At 43.3% G+C, this 20,825-nt stretch overlaps 2 protein-coding genes across 8 annotated transcripts in view; both read left to right on the forward strand.

Moving 5' to 3' along the window:
* Window positions 1-143: 143 nt before the first annotated feature.
* On the forward strand, window positions 144-9,203 carry LOC143119197 (glucocorticoid modulatory element-binding protein 1-like). Its single transcript, XM_076280516.1, has 10 exons — window positions 144-493; window positions 1,643-1,782; window positions 2,171-2,229; window positions 2,495-2,616; window positions 2,852-2,955; window positions 3,730-3,869; window positions 5,078-5,215; window positions 5,624-5,761; window positions 6,388-6,510; window positions 6,959-9,203. Exons 2-10 carry the CDS (start codon window positions 1,661-1,663, stop codon window positions 7,651-7,653), a joined length of 1,641 nt encoding a protein of 546 aa, XP_076136631.1. The 5' UTR covers window positions 144-493; window positions 1,643-1,660; the 3' UTR covers window positions 7,654-9,203.
* Window positions 9,204-15,793: 6,590 nt separating this feature from the next.
* Window positions 15,794-20,825, forward strand: part of ptprub (protein tyrosine phosphatase receptor type Ub) — a 216,833-nt gene continuing 211,801 nt past the window's right edge. For 5 of the 7 annotated variants that reach the window (XM_076280517.1, XM_076280518.1, XM_076280521.1 and 2 more), the window contains exon 1: window positions 15,864-16,094. In XM_076280517.1, the coding sequence (XP_076136632.1) occupies window positions 16,025-16,094 (70 nt within the window). In that variant the 5' untranslated portion in view covers window positions 15,864-16,024. Of the gene's footprint in view, window positions 16,095-20,825 lie in introns of all 7 variants that reach the window. The other 2 variants (XM_076280520.1, XM_076280519.1) reach the window with 1 other exon arrangement.

Below are 20,825 nucleotides of genomic sequence, written 5' to 3' on the forward strand. Positions count from 1 at the left end.
CGGCTGCCACCTTCTGGTTGGATACCCTTCACTTCATGTACCCCGTACAATAGGCTACACAATCTCATTATTTGATAAAACACAACACATGTGCTTGCAGCAGACAAACGAATGCATACAACTTAACAGTAACAATAGTTCTAAATCGTTTTTATTGAGGCAAACAGAGAGATAAATGGTATTTGGGTCCGTGCATACTGGCCATTGCCTACAAACCTGTCGTTCCGTGATAAATTCAAATAGGAGCTATGCGTGGCAACCTTATTGAAACATGTCATCCGTTGGTCCTGAATCCGCCGTTAAATGAGGGAAAATAAGAGCAGTTTGACCGATTTACACATCGCGTGCGAACAAACCGCTTCTCGTGACAGTGGGACAGATGCTTCTCAGGCAAGGATCCCTGCCTTCATTGCAGGAAGTGTAGCGAAGCGGTAGGGCGCATGCTCTAAAAAGCTCTCAACAAGCTAAGGATGATTTCGACGCCGTAAAAAAGGTAAGGAAAACAAACGACTTTCGTTTAAAGTTGAATTTTCGAGAATTGCGTTATTCTAGTTCGATGTAGTGGTGTGTAGGGGTTATTTGATCAGCTGCTACCGAACCGTCCGGGATCGAGACCTGAGGGGACGGGACAACGTTGCCGCACGGCTGTTGGTGTGCGTGCCGTCGCACCAGAGACGTCAGTGCTAAACGGAGAGAAAAGAAATACGAAGGCACGTTAAGGCTCAAGAAATAGCGTATCGGTCTGGCGTTGACAACCTTTGTGACAATGACAGGTCGAAGCAACATTCTTCTCAAATACTTATATGTGTATTCTAATCTGTTTTTCCAAGATCAAGTGCAACTGTTGTTGTGTTGTGGTTAAATAAATGGCGCATTCCTAAACACGCACAGATAGAGTAGCAAGCACGCAAAGGGTGTGAAGCGCAAGCCTGAACTTGGGAAAAGCTATTGCCAGAACTCCGAAAGAACATGAAAAATATATTTATTCTAATGTTATCTAGGTTGAAAGATAGCTGAGGTTAGATGTATTAGCAATTGTCCTGTATTCAACTTTGTTTAATGTGTCTCGCGTCTAATGGTCATTTTAGAGCTGAATTTCTAACAATGTAATAATATTCAGTTGTAAAGAGCCAATCTTGTACGACAGCAACATTTGGTAATCACAATCATACGTGCTTTGACGGCTGATTATTTTAACTGTTCATATGCCTCTCATTCGTCCTTTTGTGCGTGGAATTTCCACGTAGCTTTCTCTGTTGAACAGTTATGACTGTAGCCTACATCACGCACTGTGGCATTTACTCACGCAACAACAGTGCAGCCGGCGCGTAACTGAGGGTTTGATTGCTAATGAACTGCTTGTGTGCTTCTTCATTGCACTGGTGTTATTCAACAGCACAATTTAATATAATTACCCTATATGTATTTGTGTTCTCAAAGTCTGCTTTCTACTCTTAGTATCCTGTTGGGTCTACTTTCACCACTGCTGCCAGTTGTAATAGCCTAGTAGCCTATTCAAAATCAGCACTCATGTTTTGTGTAGGCTAGGCTACTTGAATATTCATTTGCAATAGGACGTAAACAAACATGAATGGAGATATTTCTAATTTGCTGTGATTGCGCTTTCCATGTCCGTCTGTAGCGGTTTTCGGAGTCTATAATGGCCAATGCGGGTGTCACCATGTCTATGGGGGACATGCTGGTGGTCAAGGGAGAGGAGGGTGACACCATCACTGGCCACAAAGCCCAGGTCATCCTGCACCTCCAGTCAATTTCTCAGGGGTGAGTAGGGAGGGTGGGGCTCTAAACTCTGCCCACCTGCAAACTGAAGCCAAAATACGAATTAAACGTGCAGATAAAAAACAGATAATTTTAGCGAATGTCCTTCTTGCCATAATAATCATTTAATTATGATATAATGTATATCTGTATATCGACAGTAAAACATGATATTTGAGACATATTGTAATCAAGACATGCATCTTTAAGTGTTTAAATAAACCAGACGCTGCATTTTAATAGGCTACCTACCAATGCTGTCGGGTTATTTACCTTGGCTTTGTTTTCAGTTATAATATATGCACTGCGCACGCAGAATGCCGATCAGCCCTACCCTGTAGAATGCTTTGTGATCCCTCTACATAAAACTCTTGACTGTCTCCCCCTGCAGGGCAAATGACGACATTGCAGATACATCTACCACAGTTCTGGCTGTGGAGACGCACCAAGGTGAGAGGCGTCCTCATACCAATCCTTCTCCTTTCTCCTCCACATATTTTTTTTGTTGTACGATAGGATACAGAATAGTTCAGTTCACTTACATCATGTCCATGCTTGTCATAGAAGTGGCTCATCTGCCGTCAGTGATAAGATCAGTCCTCACTTCAAAGGGACAGCATGTGCTCATCAGATAACTAGACATTTGTTGAATTCAGCTGAATAGTCTAACACAGTCAGGCATGTTTTGTTGTAACACTCCCCTTCCCCCCAACAGAGGATAGCAGCACAGATGGGGATGAGGTGGAATATGGATACCCCATTACCTGTGGCGACAGCAGAGCAGTCCTCCTCTACAAGAAGTTTGTGTGTCCAGGCATTAACGTCAAATGTGTCAAGGTGCGTCCATAACACCCCTGCAACATTTTGAATTAGCATTTAAGTCAACCCTCTCTGAATTTAAACTACATCAATTGATTAATTCATTCATTAATTCACTAATGAGTAGAATTTTAAATAAAAAATGTCCCTGGCAGCATTTTTACTTCAATTATTTACTACATATTTGCTGTTTCTTATGAATGGCAAATTTGCTTGACATAGTTCCTGCTCCTAGTGTATGCTTTCCATGCAGTTCAATGACCAGCTGATTAGCCCAAAGCAGTTTGTTCAGCTGGCTGGCAAATCCACTCTGAAGGACTGGAAGAGAGCCATTCGCTTGGGAGGGGTTATGCTCAGGTAATGTAGACAGTGACAAAGACACACACACACACACACACACAGACACATATACACACAGAACCCCCCCCCCCCCCTCCCAGCACAACCTTTTTTGCTTGATAATGATCCCCATCAAATATTCATTTGACAGCAGATCCTTACAGAACATTCACCCAAACATGACCCGCTAATGTTCTAAATATCTGACTATGAACATACCACTTTGGGCGTGGTGCTAATCAGTAATGTGTAATCACAACAGTTTTTCCTGTCTTTTCGATTTAAAATAAAATGATACACATGTTTACTTCTGTAATGCTGCTACTGTAACAATAACATCATAGTGAGTTTCCAAATGAAAGCAAACAATGTGAGGAAATACAAGCGAGCTATTCTCAGCTGGGACAAGTTTACTATCTTCCACAAATACATCATGATAGTTGGCCAAGTGGAAGAGTGGGGAGAGGAATTAGTGTACTGTTGGTACTGCATGCTAATTGGGCAGAATTTAATTGGGTATTTCCCAATAAGCATTAAATGTGCTAAACTCAATCAGTAGTTGAGATAATGGCAATTAATTCGATCATGACCACTCTCTGCATAGAGATAAACACGTGCCAATAACATTGAGTTAACATCACAAAAACTGCAGCAACACAGCAACACAATGTGCAGATATATCCAAGACATTATAATGGAGCCTGTGTCAGATCAAAACACTAAAAGTACACAAGAAAATGAACACAAATAGTTTTCCTTGACTGTGTTTCTCTCCGTCGGCCCTGATTGCAGGAAAATGATGGACTCAGGCCAGATAGACTTCTACCAGCATGACACGGTGTGCACCAACTCATGTCGCAGCACCAAGTTTGACCTCCTCATCAACAGCACTCGCCTGCCCTCCATGCCCACGCCCACCTCTCCACTGCCAGGTAGGCTACACACCTTAGCACCCCTCCCACCAGGGCCAGTTCAGTCACATACCTGAACCCTATTACCACCACGGCCAGGTAAGACACACACACCTGAGCTTCTATCCCTACTCACCATCACCGGGTGCTGTAAGCCCCAGTGCTTTCAAGAAATTGAATGTGAAGCTGAAATTAAAATGAAGGCTGGAAAAAGTTATCCATTTGAAATATTGAGTCTGAAACGGAAGGCAGCTGTCTGCTGCCTCGCTACTTTCAGCTGTCTTACAAGTCACTTGCCGTAGCAGGCATCAAGATTGCAGCTATGAACTTTGTTTCGGACGGCCTAGCAAGGTAACACAGAGCCGCTGCCAGGATACCAGAAAGCAGAATAACGTAATGTTCAACTACACAACTCTAAAAAAAAAAGATCTGTTGCCAATTACAGTTCAGCTGCTCATAATTAGATAGAATTTTGAATGTTGAAGGCAGCACGGAAGATACATCTACACTGCCTTCAAAATTCATCAAAACGAAGATATCTTAGAAGGCAGTATTTTATATCAATATTTGATTCAGACATGCCTCGATGCCTTGCTGCCACACACAACTATTTTGTTTTTTTTGTTTGTTAATTTACAGTGACACACAAATCTGCTTTTTGATTTCAGTAATCAGTTCAAGTAAAGCTGCTTTTTCTAAGTAGAGATATGGTCTGTATTAAAAATGCTATCAATATTATGGGAAATATTTGTTATTTGAGAGACTGCCACTCAAAGTTGTGTAATGTCTTTGAGCTAAAATCTAAACAGGTTTCTGGCAGTTAAGTTTATTAGTTGGATTTACTGCAACTGATTTCCATCCATCCTTATTGCCTTCATTACTGGACATGCTGGCAACATCCTCACCCCATCTATTACAACCTCTCCCAAATCAGCACTCTTACCACCCGCCTTTGAGGATGTCCTGCATTTTTTACCTATTTCTTGAAGCAATGATACAGATGGTACACTTTCCCATTTGTCCTTTGCTTTCTCAGTGCCTTTTTCGTGTGATAGGTCCAGTAGTGTGCAGTGTGTTGCTGACAGCTTTCTGTCAATGACCAGATTTCTGTCTTTCCTCTCTCTCTCTCTCTCTCTCTCTCTCTCTCTCTCTCTCTCTCTCTCTCTGTCTCTCTTTTATTCATCCTCTCAATCACTCTTATCTCTTCCTCTGTCGGTCTCTTTGAGTAGGTGGTGGCGGTCAGATGCTGTTCATGGAGGACAAGTCTGAAGACTCAGGCAGTGTCATGATGGAGGCGCGGGCGAGTCATATGATCCCTGTCCAATCACAGGCCAACGGAGAGATCAAGAAAGAAGCAGAGGACGCAGGTGATAATAATGAAATTATCAGGAGTTACTGGCCAAAAGACAAAAGAGGGTGAGGTCAGTGTTAGTGGGGTCAGACAGGTTTGGAGAGTGTGTGTGTAAATAGGGAAGTAGAGAGTAATGTTTGGTTAGAGCATAGATTCTGTAACTATCTTTATTGAAACCCATTATTATTATGTGTGTCTGTTATGGCGTGTGTGTGTGTGTGTGTGTGTGTGTGTGTGTGTGTGTGTGTGTGTGTGTGTGCATGAGTGTGGATGTCTGTGTTTGTGTGTGTGTATGTGCATGCGTGTGGATGTGTGTGTGTGTGTGTGTGTGTGTGTGTCTGTGTCTGTGCGTGCTTGTGTGTGTGTGCTTGTGTGTGTGTGTGTGTGTGCTTGTGTGTGTGTGTGTGCGTGTGTGTGTCTCCAGATGAGTCTCTGAGCTTCTGGCAGGGCCTGTCGGAGTTGGGCCTGGTGGGGGAGGTGGTGTCCAGCATCCGCACAGAGCTACTAGCCCTGCTGCGGGGGGTGGAACAGCGTGGGGAGCAGGCTCTCCTGCATCACACAGGTAGGTACACACACACACACACACACACACAGATGTACAAACACACACATACACACACACACACACACACACACACACAAACAAACACACACAGATGTACAAACACACACACTGATGCAGAAACACACACACAGATGCAGAAACACATGCACACACACACACACACCCACCCACCCACACAGACATAGAAACACACGCACACACACGCACAGATGTACAACCACACACACACACACACACACACACACACACACACACACACACACACACACAAACACACTGATGCAGAAATACACACACACACACAGATGCAGAAACACACACACACTCACATACAGATGTACAAACCCACGCAAACAAACACCTGTACACACACACACACGCACAATACCAGCACACACACACACACACACACACACACACACACACATGCAGACACACTTTGTTCAAAAGGTTACAATCATACATGTTTCTTTTCTTCTGACCTTTCTCATTGTACTTTTTCATGTCCCAGTGTATAAGGTGCGGAATGTCTCCTATTATTGTGTACTAACTGGTGATATTGTGTGTGATATGTGTGTGTGTGTGTGTGCGTGTGTGTGTGCCTATGTTTGTTATCACATCAGATGCAGCGGTTCTGAGCACGCTCACTCAGATGTTTGGGCTGCTGGACTCTGTCAGGCAGGTTCTGGACCTGCAGCGCAGCAGGACGTCCCAGAATGAAGAGCTGCTCCACAACAGACTGGACGGTGAGAACAACAACAGCCCATCCACCCAATCACACTGCCCTTTCTTCTTTTATAAAGATGCACTGCCTTTGTTGTGCTTCATATCATCAAAATGCTTGTTTCAAAACCGGAGGGAATACTTGTAAGATTTACTTGTAAGCAGAAGCTACAGTTACAGTTCAATTCAATTAACCATTTATCAGATTATTTAGATAAGGAGAGACTTTTGTTACTTGTTGTCATTTGCACTAATAATAAGTTGACACATTCCACCTACCCCTATTATTATTACCAAAAATAACAGCATCAAATGTATTTACAAATGTATTAAATAATAGTTACTATCAGTAATAGTATATCCACTAAGTGTCCTCACTATTGGATATTTGACTGAAAATCATATTGGAACGTCACATATTATCAACCGTCACGTATGTCCAACCTCTTACAATTTTGTGTGCTCCTAAAGTTTTAGAATGTCAGCTGGACAATCAGAAGAAGCAGCCACTGGACTGGAGGACCCACCCCTCTTCTCCATTCCCCATCATTGTGCACACTCCATTGGAGGCCACGCCCTTCTCCAGGCCCCCGTTCGGCAAACGGCCACGTCTGCAGCGCTCCGCCTCCACCTCCTCCGCGCTGTTCTCCTCCAGCTCCGCGGCCGCCTCCTCCGGGAGCCCCTTCACGGTGCTGTCCCCCATCACCTTCTCCCCGGTGGGGCAGACGCTGTCGGTGCCTGGGCTCCCCATCTCCAGCCTGGCTCAGCTCCCCACCGGCTCCCAGCTCTTCCCCCTCCATTCAGCCTCTGGAGGTTACCGGGGGAAGGCCGAAGCGGTGGGGATCAGCCCGGCCTCGGGGCTCAGCTTGCCGGGCGCGGCCAACCTGAGGTCTGCGGGGGCTCTCAGTGCCATGGAGGAGAGACCTCCGTCCAGGGGAGAGATGCAGGAGAGGGTGGATGTAGAGGAGGAGAGAGGGGAGTCTGAGAGGGAGGAGGAGGAGAGGGGGAGGAGGCGAGCCGTGGAGGAGGACGAGGACGAGGAGGGAGAGGAGTCGATGGCGGAGGAGAGGAGACGGGAGGAGAGGAGATGCAGAGAGGAGGGGGCCGGGGAGAGAACACACAAAACGGCAGGAAAGAAAAAGAGCCACAAAAGAGCGTTCCGCTAAGCAGCAGGAAATACCCTCCAATCCACACCACCGAGGGAGAGAGAGAGAGAGAGAGAGAAAGGGAGAGAGAGATAGAGTGAGAGATGACAGGTGAATAGGGTTGATGGTTGTCCATGTGACAAACTTCAGGGAGTTTTTAATCTAACATGGCCCACGTATCACTAGCCTCTATCTTCCTTTCACAGGGAAGACAACCACAAGCGTGTAGCCTAGGACCTTTAAACATGAGAACTCAGCTGCAGCTGCCTCCTCTGTCCTTGTCCTTGTCCTTTATAATGCAGAGATCGGTCGATGTGGTCCACCATCCTACATGTTTTTTTTCTCCTGGATGGTGAAGTAATGTATACCTCTACATACCTATGACTGGATTCAATACTTGATTCTTTCCCCTCTGGCCACAAGTGATTTTAAGCCAAAAAAAAATCACTGTTTTCTATTCTTTCAAATATGTTTACTCTTCTGGAGTTTCAGGGTTTCATGACTGTTTCAACTACACAGTTATTTTGTTGACAGAGAATACTTTTGTGTATATGTGAATAGTTTGTATGTCGAATTTTCATTACACTTTAAATTTATATATTGGATATGTATACATATATATGGTATATAGGGAATTCCAGGTGTTCCAGGCAAATTTATTGAGTTCTATTTTTGTTTTACATCAGCATTTTTTGCCCTTGTACGGTGTTAAAAGATAATTGAAGTTTTCAAGGACAGTATTAGTCATTAGTGATTATTTTGTTTTGTCAATGATCATCCCTTTTGCAGCCAGTATTATGTAGCCCCTGTTTTACAGTTAGTTTGGCACTCGTCATAGTGGTACTTGCATAGTGGCTTTGCTCCCTTGGGTTAGTCCTTGGAGATTAACAAAAACAAATTGTAGGGATTTGCTGAAAGGGAAACATTTGTCATAGAAGCATCTGGCCTGAGAAGAAAAAAGGAGCGGAAACTGTTACTTGTACAATTAGTTCAATGGACACATGGATATGCTCATTGTTTGTTTATTTATTTTTAGATACAAAATGCACCTTAGATGGTACCATTCAGTTCTGAAGCTATTTGCAAGTTTGGATTGTAAAATAAAAAAATGAATCTAAATTGAGACTCAGTGGAGAGAGCATGTACTGTAGCATCCCCCAAAATCCCCTTCTTTAAGGCAGCCTCGGGCCCAAGATGTCTGAGGATGAACAGACAGACTTAGGAAAAGATATATGCAGAAACTCAGCAAATGACTGGTTCTATCAGAGTAGTTAACAATAAACATTTGGTTTCTTTCTGTGTTCTGGAATCATGTCTCTTTAAGCAAGCACTTAGTTCTAAACTAATCTGCACAAAACGTTTTTCTTCCTTTCAGATGTATTGTAAAATATATATTTGTATTTATGTGTTTAGTTTATATCTTTATGAGAGAGTGGAACACAAGTGCACTGTTCACACACACACACACACACCCCTACATTGGGGCAAATTCATCAATGCCAATAGAAATTACAGGGAAAAGGCATTTTTAAAGTCCAACTAAAAACGCTAAATAAAAAATGTACCCTCTTTGTCCTGTGTCAGCAATCATATGTACTGATGAACTGGAGATTTTTTTTTTCATGTTTCATGTTGATCTCGCATAACATTGTGACTATAGAGATTGCAGCATGTTCCCCTTAAAGTGTAAGTTCAATGTAAATTGACCCGTAGCCCTGTTATACCAAACATTATTACTACTTTATAATGTAGCATGTTAAGCACTACATCTTAATCAATATTTTACACAAAGACATTGGATGTAACTCATGTATATAATGTTTATAACAAAGGTAGACCTTATTTTCATAGACTTTCGTAGACTACTTAATAAGTTACTCATAGATAGAGGCTATGTTTCATTGGCCAAGGATCTTCTTGAGTTTAAGGAGAAAGGTAAATTAGCGCATTTTTAGCAACCCAAATGTTCTTTCAATGACGCCGCGTGCTTGAATGAACACACTAATATTTGCATGATTTTAAGTTGTAATCAGCCATGTCGAAAATATTGTTGAAGTTCTTACTCAATTTTATCCGTAATTACCAATTTGAAAATGATGGTGTGGTAAAAATTAAGTATAATCCACAAAGAGGCAAAAAGTATCCCACAGGCAAGCCAACCGTATGGCAGAGTAGCCTACAAAGCTTTATTCACGACGCCGGAGACAGGTTACAGGTTCCTGTGGATGAGAGAAACAGGGTGTATGCACCCGCCCATATCACTGTTGATAATGCGCTAACTAACTAAACAACTTGGCACAGATTTCTGACCAGGTTTCTCTTTTGTGTAAGAGCGATTTTTGGATCATGCGCCAGACCACACCTACTGCCGCGCCCCTGCACAAGGTTTAATAAAAGTGAAGCGCATGGTGCAAAATCCGCCACTGACTGGGTGCAAGATGAGAATAAGCTTTGCGTTGCACTTTGCGCCACCTTGTGCCGGGTGCACGATAGAGCCCATAGTGTTGATATGATTTGTAGTTCATAGAATTCTTTTTTTTTATTCACATTTTACAAAGCATCCCAACTTTTTTGGAATTCGGGTTGCATAAGAATGTTGCCAACTAAATATTCCATTTGATGTCATAATGCACTCAAGCACACATTATAACATGGCACTTAATGCAAGTTCTAGATTGCACAGTAAAATTCTAGAATGACTTGCAGTAATATTTTACTCCTGAAAATTAGTGAAATTTGTTGAGTCTGCCTGGCCCCAGAGGTCAAATCTGAAGTGGCTCCATATCTGAAAATAAAGTTTACAGTCTCTAGAACCACTAGCCAAAATGTAATGCTTTAGCCATAAAATGCACAATACCTTATATGAGCTCATCTGGTCCACGGGTGCATTTGTATTTTAGCTGTTGGAGTATTTGTATTTCAGCTGTTGGAAATACCACTCATGGCTTGCACCCTCCCCCTGACAGGTGCATCTGGATTTGTTTACAAATTGGCAAAGATCTCAGAAAAGTCATGTCAACTGACAAGGTCAATACTACACCTTTCTTACAAATAGTAGGCTATTGCACAATTGCCGTGAAGCAATGCATGATTCGGGGGAAAGCGAAGTTGCAAGGCTGGTTCTCCATACAGGTTGGTTATGGCTGGGACATTGCAAGCTAGTTTACCACCAAAATTACTTTTTTTTTTTTTTTTTTTTTTTTTTTTGTTCTAAACCCATCCACCCCCCCCCCCCCCCCACCCCTAATGGAGGACTTTATTTTATTTATTTTTTTTTTCCATCTTTGTCTTTTTTGTATTTCTCCTTTTTAATTCTGTTGATTTCTTTCACATCATAATAATATAACATAATAGCATAGCTCAAAATCGTAATTTCCTTTGGCTGATTCACTCATAACATTAAATCTATACGAATTGTTCAAATAATAATAATGTAAAGAAATAAGGAAAATTAAAAGTCAGGTTAATCATAAAGAGGCAATAATAAATAAATGTAAAAATAGATAATAAAAAATAATACAATAGTACTGAAAGTAAATAATAATAATAATAAAAAAAAAACTTTTATAGCAACTATATCTAGAGTTGTCATTTTAGGCTAGTTTATTATTTGTCTATCTTCCCCCCAGTTTTCCCAATGTTCCCCTTCTATAAGTTTAATCCATCGTTTTCTATACATTGCATTATGAGCTCCATATGTCATCCCACATTCAATTTTACAATATAATTTAACATAACTCATGAACCTTTTGATACCTACTCTATTTTTACATTTCGAACCAAAAATAAACATTTTCCCCAGTAAAAATTACTTTGCAGCTGTTGTATTTGGGATAAAAAACCTTATTTACTAAAGCATAATATGCCTTTAATTCAACATGGCCTGCATAAAGGGGAGGAGAAAGCCTGCATTCTGGTGTATCACAGGCAGATGGCGGTAGAGGTCAGAGATGTAGGCCTATTTCAGACACTTTTCCACTGTGGTCTGTGGTCTATTAACCTCTCTGATCTCCCATCGCCCCATATGACACCTTTCTGGACTCTTGGGTGTGTAGTGGTGAGTATGACCCAAGAGGCTCACCACAGACCACAGTGGCATCATGAAGTGGTTTCAGTGTGTATCTGTTTGGTTCAAGCAGTGGCACAGAGACTCCCTTTAAACTTGCGTTCTGAATGTTCCCTGATACGCCCAGAGTCCATGTAATCCCATTTTCATCAGGGAAAGCACAGGTCAAATGGATTATGGCAAATTCATGTGGAGTGGTGGTATAGTGTAGAGTGTGGCTACGCGACCCGAGCCCGACGGGACCCGACGGGTCGGGTCGGGTTCGGACAAATATTTAGAAATTGTAGTCGGGTTCGGTCCGGGTTCGGACACATGGGGGCGATATGCATTAGAAGCTTTACATTTAAAATTCCTTATTATGTTGGGTAACCAACAGGTCTGCTTTACATGATGCAAACGTTTGTTTTTTGAGAATAAAGTAAAATGTAAAAAAGACCTAATAGCTTTCTTCCTGTGTGCAAGATTTGTTTATCGTGACAACGCATTTCAGGCATGCAGCCTGAAATGCACACGCGTTGTCACGACTACATAAACAAATAGTTATGCACATATGCACATAAGCACAGTCTTGGTGACGTTAAAAAAAAAGTTGTTACCCTATCAGGAGATTTTAAGATTATTTGCGTTGCATACTGTGGTATAGGCTGGTAGGCTATAAGGTCGTCTCGTTCAACTGGATGAGGATTTCCTCGAGTTGCACCAATTAACGTCGATGCTGCATATCAGTGACAGAGGCACTGTAGTTTCAAAGACTGTTGCAGTTAATTTCACGACTTTTCGTTAATGGTAAGACAAGAATTCTATTTCAATAGGCTATGCTTGCTTGGGCCTCTTGTGTTAATGTGCGCTGTGTGTGACCTGCGTGCGTGTACGCTCATCTGATTCTGTAGACAATTTGTTGTGTGTTCCGTGAACGTTTAATCACTAGCATGGGAATAACTGAGGCATCATCTGCGTCGGGCTCGGGTCGGGTTCGGACATAAAAATGAAAATGCCTGTCGGGTTCGGACGCAACTCTGTCGGACGCGGGCCGGGTTCGGACAGAAATGTGCGGCCCGATTAGCACTAGTGGGAAAGAGATAGTGCACTATAAGGCATTATACTGCACCTGGCGGATATCATTCTCTCTCTCTTCCTCTCTCATGCACACACACACACCACCTCAAGTTAATTTACCATTATGTAGTACACTACATCTGAATAGAAAGCTTGCAGGCTTGAGCTGGTATACCATTATTATAATAAGTATTCATACCATTTCTACCATGAGCAAGGCCTCATTCTAAACACGAAATAAGGTAGTGAGGTAATGAATGCTAACCACTGACCTCTTGTAGCCTAAATGAAGGTCATATTGAAGGTGTTGAAATAGCTTACAGTGTGTTAAGTAGATTCAGAAACTTTTGCTATCATGCTTTGCGTTTGTAGGCTAATGTACGTAGATTAACAAGCAGCTGCAGAAAATGCAGGTGCAGGTGTGTAGCAGGATGACCAAAGCTGCTATTTAACCAACACGTCCTCCCAGTCATCTCAAGTGAGAACTGATATTTACTAGTATGTGGAGTGTTAATGATTATGAATGCCACTGACTCATGATGCGCAACACCTTTATTTTATTCACTTAACTAAATGAGTTTGATGTAGACTCCCTATCCACCACAGTCATGTCAGATGCGTTGTGCCCTCTGGTGAACACCTTGTACTACACACGCATCATTGCATGATTAAGCTCAGTTTGCTAACAGAAATTCTCTCTCGCCTTTGCAGGATGACAAGTTCTAGCCCACAGGGCAGCTGTTGTTGAGCTATATCCACATTTTGCTCCACATTAGATTAAAGCTACGATCTGCAAAACAATCGCTTGGTGCTTTTATATCGAATCTAATATATGGAGAGGCAATCCATCACGCTCACACTGCTTGAAGCTAAACGTGTTTAAGGCCCCTCTGCTACGACCATAAACCAGCCCTCAAATGTGTTTGGGTCGGAAATGGGCACATCTCTCTCGACTGATGATTCAATCATGAGACTTGGATACTCACACAAGATAGGCCGTATCGCGGTAACTGGATGATGCGCACCGGGTGGCGGCCTGATCGGATTAGTCTCCTTCAATGTATACCATCCAGTCAGGCAATACTTGCACGTCTTCATTCCCTCTGAGACTATGTGTTTGGCTGGATAATATGCAGCGCCGACAGTTTATTGGTGATGCCTTGAGATAGTCCTAATTTGTGTACACTTGGCTCACAAAAGTAGATGAGTGTACGCTGCTGTGTTTACTTCAGTAAAGGACAAGAGTAGGCTACCAGTGCTTCCACACAGCCATTGTACCTGTCATTTGAAGAGGTGTTGCTGCTGTAGAACACGCTGACTTTTACAGTGCATGCTATTCACCACTCCTGCCACCTGGTGGCTGTCAGATTGCCACATTTTCCAACTGTCCCGTACCTTATACTGCACATTATGTGCTGTACTTTCTGTAACTATTAACTGCATTTTCGCTTTTATGTTTGCATAGCCTAGCACATTGGATTGTATATGTGTATTGAATGTGTTATAAACTTGCCTGGCCTTGTTTTGCCTTTACCATTGTATATTACCCATAGGCCTGTAGGCTATCCATATAGCGCTCAGACTGTTCTGGGGAATCTGTAAATTGCCCTGAACTGACATTCTGATGGTCACTGTCTCCAACTGAAGATGACAGAGGATTCATATCCCCACAAAGGCTCTTCATCTCCTCAGGTGCATTTCATCGCCTTTTCCCACAGCGTTATTATTGTCAATGTGGCTTAGAATAGATAAGGGTGTTATTTCAGTGTTTGGTCATCGGTATAGATTAGAGTTTGTAACTATAGTCTATATTGCTTGTCCTCAAACTCCACACCCCAAATAGGTTGCATCCAAGGAATGTAAGGCAAATGATCCAATTAAAATGGATTTGATCACATAGAGGCAAATTAATATTCCAAACACCACCTGGTCTACTTTACATGATAGTTTGTGATGTTTGGTTTAAGCTTTTTTACGCTTTTGTTCTAGGATCAATCAGCTTCCATTCTCTTGGTTGCACGGTTAAAAAGATTAGCCCAAATCTGACTAACCAGTGGGATGGTTGGATAATACCGTTCGTTTCCGGGGCCCAGCCGGTGTGCCGGAGGATGAGGCCCCCTCACCCGGGTGAATCAAGGTGAATAGCTCAGCTGTCACCACCAGAGCCGAGTACCGGTTGTCATTGTGATACGCCCCCCTCTAGACTGACAGTGACAGGTGAAGAGACCGAAGGAAAGGAAAACGTTTCTGCCTTCAATGTCAGTTCAGGAAGCTCCGTGGAAATCATTAATAATGAGCGTAAAGACCTTGTTCAGAGGGTCAGTCGTCTCTGCACTTTGTCAGTGTTCATCGGCGCTGGAATATGACGAGGCTGGCCGCTCGGCACTGCTCTTAACATTTCCTCCCTCCTAGGCTATAGTCCTGCTGTAGCTCGTCTGCGTCTCATCTCTGTATCCTCAGGGCACAATGTAATAGCTGCTCGTCTGATTAAACCTGGCAGGATTAGGGAGGTCTCGTCTCTGGCAACAGTCGCCGTTGTGCCGCCGGGAGAAATACATATTTCAATACCTCTTCTACTTCTGGTTTAAGGGATAACTGAGTGCGTGACTGCGTGGGCGTAACCACATAATGCCTACAGAACTTTATAAGAATTTCTCTCAGTGAAGAATTCTCGTGTGCGGCCTTTTATTTCGATAAATGTAATAATTGTTGGCTTGTCCTACTTATTAGCCTACTGATACAACTTGAGCCACATATCGAGACGTGTGAATAAGACTTACACGAGACTTGCATGAATTCTACCCTTTTTACACACGTAAAAAGCACGTACATGCACCCAATTTGACAACCATAATTAGTATCCGGAATAATTGATGTCAACTAATGGCAATGGACTATCATTCTGCTGCACTGTCATAAATAGCATACTACGGAGTAATCTGGTCCCCAGAAACTCACTTTTCCACAGCGGATAAGTTGCGCAATTGATCTTTACTCGAGTGCGCCACATGGAGGCGTGCGCTCCATACTTTTAAGCACACATGTCACGCGCTTAAAAGTATGCGTGAAAAAATCCCGTTTTGAATTGTTTATCCTGACGTCAGTTAGCAAGGCTTGCGCTTGCCCTTCTACCGTTCGGAAAGACTCTCCGCTGCGTTTCAATAGGAATTCAGGGAATCGATGGGCCAGAGTCAACAACTTCACAACCAGCCCTTTCGGAGTCACTGAAATGATTATTGTTGATATCCCAAACCGGACTAAAACAACAGAATGAACACCTGCGCTTTTCTGTTGATTTTGGCTGTCCACATCCACGCCGATGGCATTGAAGGACCAACAGGTAATGTCCCAGGTTTTCACGAATTTGCACTCTTGCAAAGTTGTTCGTGTTTTGCTGGATTCAGATGATGTGGGAATACATGCGTGCAAAGTGTGTGCAAAACCCCTGTTTCACTTTGCTCGCAGTGTGTTTGAAAGTTCTGAAAGACTTTACGATAGGCTATGAAATTCGGTGGCTGAATTCTGTTTGTTGGAGCAGGGCTTTGATACGGATTGTATTAACTGGCCGTATTTGCTGAATCGTAGGCGACATCAACTCTTTTCAGCTTCCCTTGCTTTCAGGTCGTGGGTAAAACAATTTGTTAGAGTGCGTTCGTAGAATTTGTCTGGGTTGATTATGAACCAAAATGGCTTTTTCGAATACGAGAAAGTAATATTTAGGCTATTGCACGTTTCCCGGACCAGGAGGAACAGAATTACTTTGTCTAGACCCATAGCTCCCGTTGTTTTTCTTACCTGCGCAGCTCGTGGTGAGATGCGGAGTGGATGGAGCTTGTGAAGTTATTTGACTTGGACACTTAATGAAGCTTGCCGCTTCTAATAATCATGTTTATTATGAACGACACAGGTAACTCATGAAGATGCAATGTTTTATAAAGACACTGCTTATCTCCATTTTCAGTGCAGTCCTGAATTGTCATCAGTGATATGCAATCCTTCCTTCCTATTGGGCTTAATAATTGCTATTTGACAAAATACCAAGATCATATTAACCATAGGTAGCCTTTTCCCTCCAAATTGAAACAGTTTAAAATAAGCGACTCCTTCTATTTTATTTTATTTTATTTACCTTTAAAATACTGGCTCTTTGGTGAAACTGTGAGCACCGACGGACCAGCCGGGGAAGCAGAGAAACACACATTAATCTCCTTGTATCATTGTTTTTAACAGTTGTTTTGTAAATACACCGACTTTACAAATTGGATGACACAAAGAGGATTGCACTTGCCCCCCTCCCGCGCGTTTTCAATATCTTTTTGGAAATTCTTATCTGATGAAACCATGTTTGTTGACAAGTTGCGATGTTAGACTTATCCAGCCTGCATGTTTTTAACGCACATCTGGCAGATTTTTAAATAGTCCAACAAAGACTTTAATCAGTAGCATTAAAAATTCGTGATGAAACTAGCGCAGACAATTATGATACAAAATGTGATGGCTGGCTGGCGTGTTTTTAGGGTGGAGGGTGGGTGCTCTCTCGCGTTCGCTCCCCCGCGCGCGTTCTCTCGTTTTCCATGTGTGTGCGTAAGTGATGGGAGAGAGAGAGGGAGAGAGAGAGCGATAGAGAGAGGGTGTGTGTGTGATTTATCTATGACGAGGCCTCATCGGACACATCTTTTTAAAGATGCACCCTGAATTCTCTTCCGCTTCATTTATGGACTTGGAGACACTTAAGCGTTTAAGGCTCATTTGAAGAAGCTATTGATTTATATCCAAATGTCCTTCACTGAGCGATCTGTCATGCATCCGCTTTGCGCATGGCGTAATGTAATTTCTGTGTCTTTTTTCATTAGCGTCTTTGTCCAACAAATCCACAAGCTGTTGTCTCGGTCTGACTTTTGTTCGATTAATCCGTCTATTATCATCTGTGGCCGCCATTTCCGCCAGCGCGTTATCTGCTCCAGTTGACAGCCATACAGAACTTGACCTAAAGTGAATTGACAACAGGAACCGTGATAGACCCACACAAAGTGACTTTTTGTAGGTTTTTAGATCAGCCTCTTACAGTTAAATATTTATTTCAGCATAATGGTTTTTGAGAGCAATTGTGTGCATCGCAGATACTACCACGTACAGGCTATCACTTAAAAACACTTCTATAGCCTCAGAGTAGTATAGCACAGTACACTTTGTACAAGTTCATCTGTGAACACTCTGTCTACCAACCATGAAGCAGAGTAATAAAAGTCCACTGTTTCATTCTGTTACATTGAGCTAATGAAATATGGCAAATTTCTCAGTAGCCTATCAGGGGCCCCTTCTATAGATGAGAATCTATTTCTGATAGCCTAGATTAGTGATGTAGGCTACTTGGTACAAGAGGACAGAGCTAAACACCTGAGTGAAATGCACTTGAAATGATAGAACCTCATGACCCAACATAGTAATGCCAGCCAGTGCTTAACTTAGGCTAGATACAAGTAATGGCCATGTGGCTGTGTGTGTTTCGGGGTTTCTGTGCTGTGCATGGTGTGACCTTGGTGGCTTCATCTTGCAGAAGAGCCTCTGCTTTTCTGGCTGAAGGTAATACATATTGATCATTTGCACTGAAGGAATATTCCCCTTCATCTTCATCAGGGCCCTGTCTAGCTCCCTATATCCACTGACGCGATTTATCTGAAAAACTTTGTTCTGTTTTGTCCCCCTACTCCAACCCCCCTCCTCCTCCCAAGGGCATGCAATATTATTGGTCTCCCAGGTCAAGCATAGAGATATTCGCCACATCACAATGCGGCGCAGGCATCCGAGCAGAACTCACATTGGTAAATGATTTCTGTAATGAAGCGAGCAAGGCATATCATTGAGACGAATGGTTTGAATTATGAAAATAATTAAACCACATGAAGATAATTAAAAGAGCTGGGACGGAACAGGGAGGCTGTGCTCGCGTTGTCTCACGCTGTCGCCTGAGATTTGAGACGTGAGAGGGCTCATTGCTCTGTTTCACAACCTCGTTTTTTCCTCGTCGTTTCCTTTTTTCTCCCAGCAGTGACATTGTTTCATCTTTTAAAACTGTGTAGAACAGCAAGCAGCACTAACAATTAATGGGAGCTGTTCACCTGCCTTATACTATTACTGAAGGATAGTCTCTGGTGATTCGTCCCTCTTGATCATGAAACCCGTTCCAACCTTCATCTGACAAAAGGGGGAAGGAATGTCTTCAGTGGTTCAGACGCCGCTCTCTGAGACATACACTCTTCTGAATAGGATTAAGAGTTCTTTGTAGTTCATTCCTGTGGTGGAAAGGTGTGAGTGTTACAGCTCTGTTATGGAGTTCTAGTTCACTGCTGTGTGTTTGGACTGGTGATGTGGCTGTAGTAAAGTCTCTGGCCTGTCTTGATTTGATATGAGGAGGAGGGCCTGTCATTAAAGCGGAGTGGGTTTTTGGTATGGCGTGCCAGTGCTGTCGTGGCCGAGTCAGTGGAATACCCGCAGACGGGCTGACGCCACGGGTTCGCATGCCAAGGATCTCGGCTGCCATCTCAAATGGAGGTCTGTGATCTGATGCACCAAAAGTGCAGACCTCACAGGTGAAGCTGAGCCAGTAATCTACTACAGACTACTCTCATCTAGCCATTTCGTGCCTTTATCTCCACTTAATTACACATTTCCTCCCATAACCCTAGGGGAAGAAAGCCCAGGTGCTCAGGAACTAAGTCTCCCCTTTGTGTCTTCTGTTTGACTCTCACCGACTCCAGCCAGAAGGAACCTGTCGCTGAACTTGTTTCGTGTTTACGAGGATACAGTGCTTTTTTTGTTTTTTTTGGTGGGTAATGGGAACACCAGCTACAGTGTGTGATCTGAAGGTCAGCAGCGCCTAGCTTGTGCTTTATTTAATGATGTGTTAGAGCAGGAGAAAGAAAGAAAGAAAGAGTCACACTCTTTTTTTTGCTGAAGATGTTTGAGGGGCAACGGACAGCTCTGGAGAGGGTGTGTGTGGGGGGGGGGGGCTGAAGGGCTTCTTGTCTAACTAAGCAACAGGGCCAGGCTGAGTCATGTCTGACGGGAAAAGGAGTGAAAGTAAAACAAGAACAAAAAAGAAGGAAAGTGGGGAAAAGAAAAGAAAAAAAGAGCTTCATGTTTATTGTCTCTGGAACAACCGGTTCATTCCTCTTCGGTGCATCAACAGCTTAAAAGGCAGATCCGTTCAAGGAAGCGGGGTGATGGAAAGTTGGCGGAAAATGAAAGGAGGGGAGGGAGGCGGCGACTCTGTCTGGGATCTGTTGACGATATCGTAATCGCCGGCTTGTCACCGGTCAGGGGCACTGTGTATCGGAGTGGTTTTAGCCTCCCCTCCCCCGGCACTGTCTGGACTTTTTAAATCAATCTTGAGAGACACAGCATGTGCAGAAGCCTGCAGCGGATGTAGGAGAGCTGCGGTGGGCTCTCTGCGGGATGTTTGTTAACACGGCGACTCGGCAGTAGACCCGGGCCAACAGCAGGCAGGGGGAAACGCACCCCCAGCCGCCACATTAAATCAAACGTGGCCACGTAGGCTGATTAACATGACCCCTGCACAACATGCGGGGGCAGATTTATGCGCTCGTTCGACCGAAGAAGACTATCTACGTTTGAGTTTTTCGTTTATACTTGCGGATGCCCTCAGTAAATCATGCTCTCTGTTATCTGAAGGAAGGGGTTTGAAAACATCATATTTGATTTGTTTGGTTGTGCGCGCATGTGTGTGTGTGTGTGTGTGTGTGTGTGTGTGTGTGTGTGTGTGTATGTGTGTGTTTTGCATTGCTATACCTCGCCTGGTGGTGGCTGCTATCTCTTTTGGCTTATTGGCTGGCATTGGCAAAATCTCTCGCACTATAAAACACTGAGGCCAAAGCCAATCATAGTCTCTCACCCCCTGACCCACCCCACCATCTCCATGGTTTAGTGTCAGCTATACCCAGAGTAGAAGCCAGGGGTTAGATCTTTCACTATCCGTTTCCTTCCTGAATATCACCCCCTCAACTCCTCTCACAGTGCACTGCAGGCTATGGATCCCTTTGTGTGGGGGGGT

This window comes from Alosa pseudoharengus, unplaced genomic scaffold (assembly GCF_046254945.1).
Source record: "Alosa pseudoharengus isolate Yale_2024_CS ecotype anadromous, Long Island Sound unplaced genomic scaffold, YU_APseudo_1.1 YU_APseudo_1.1_scf_12, whole genome shotgun sequence".
NCBI classification, from domain to species: Eukaryota; Metazoa; Chordata; class Actinopteri; order Clupeiformes; family Clupeidae; genus Alosa; species Alosa pseudoharengus.

Coding starts and splice junctions, on each gene's coding strand:
- LOC143119197 (XM_076280516.1), top strand. CDS start 1,661: ATGGCCAATGCGGGTGTCACCATGTCTATGGGGGACATGCTGGTGGTC. Junction 3,870..5,077: donor GCCCACCTCTCCACTGCCAG/GTAGGCTACACA, acceptor CTCTTTGAGTAG/GTGGTGGCGGTCAGATGCTG. Junction 5,216..5,623: donor GAAAGAAGCAGAGGACGCAG/GTGATAATAATG, acceptor GTGTGTCTCCAG/ATGAGTCTCTGAGCTTCTGG.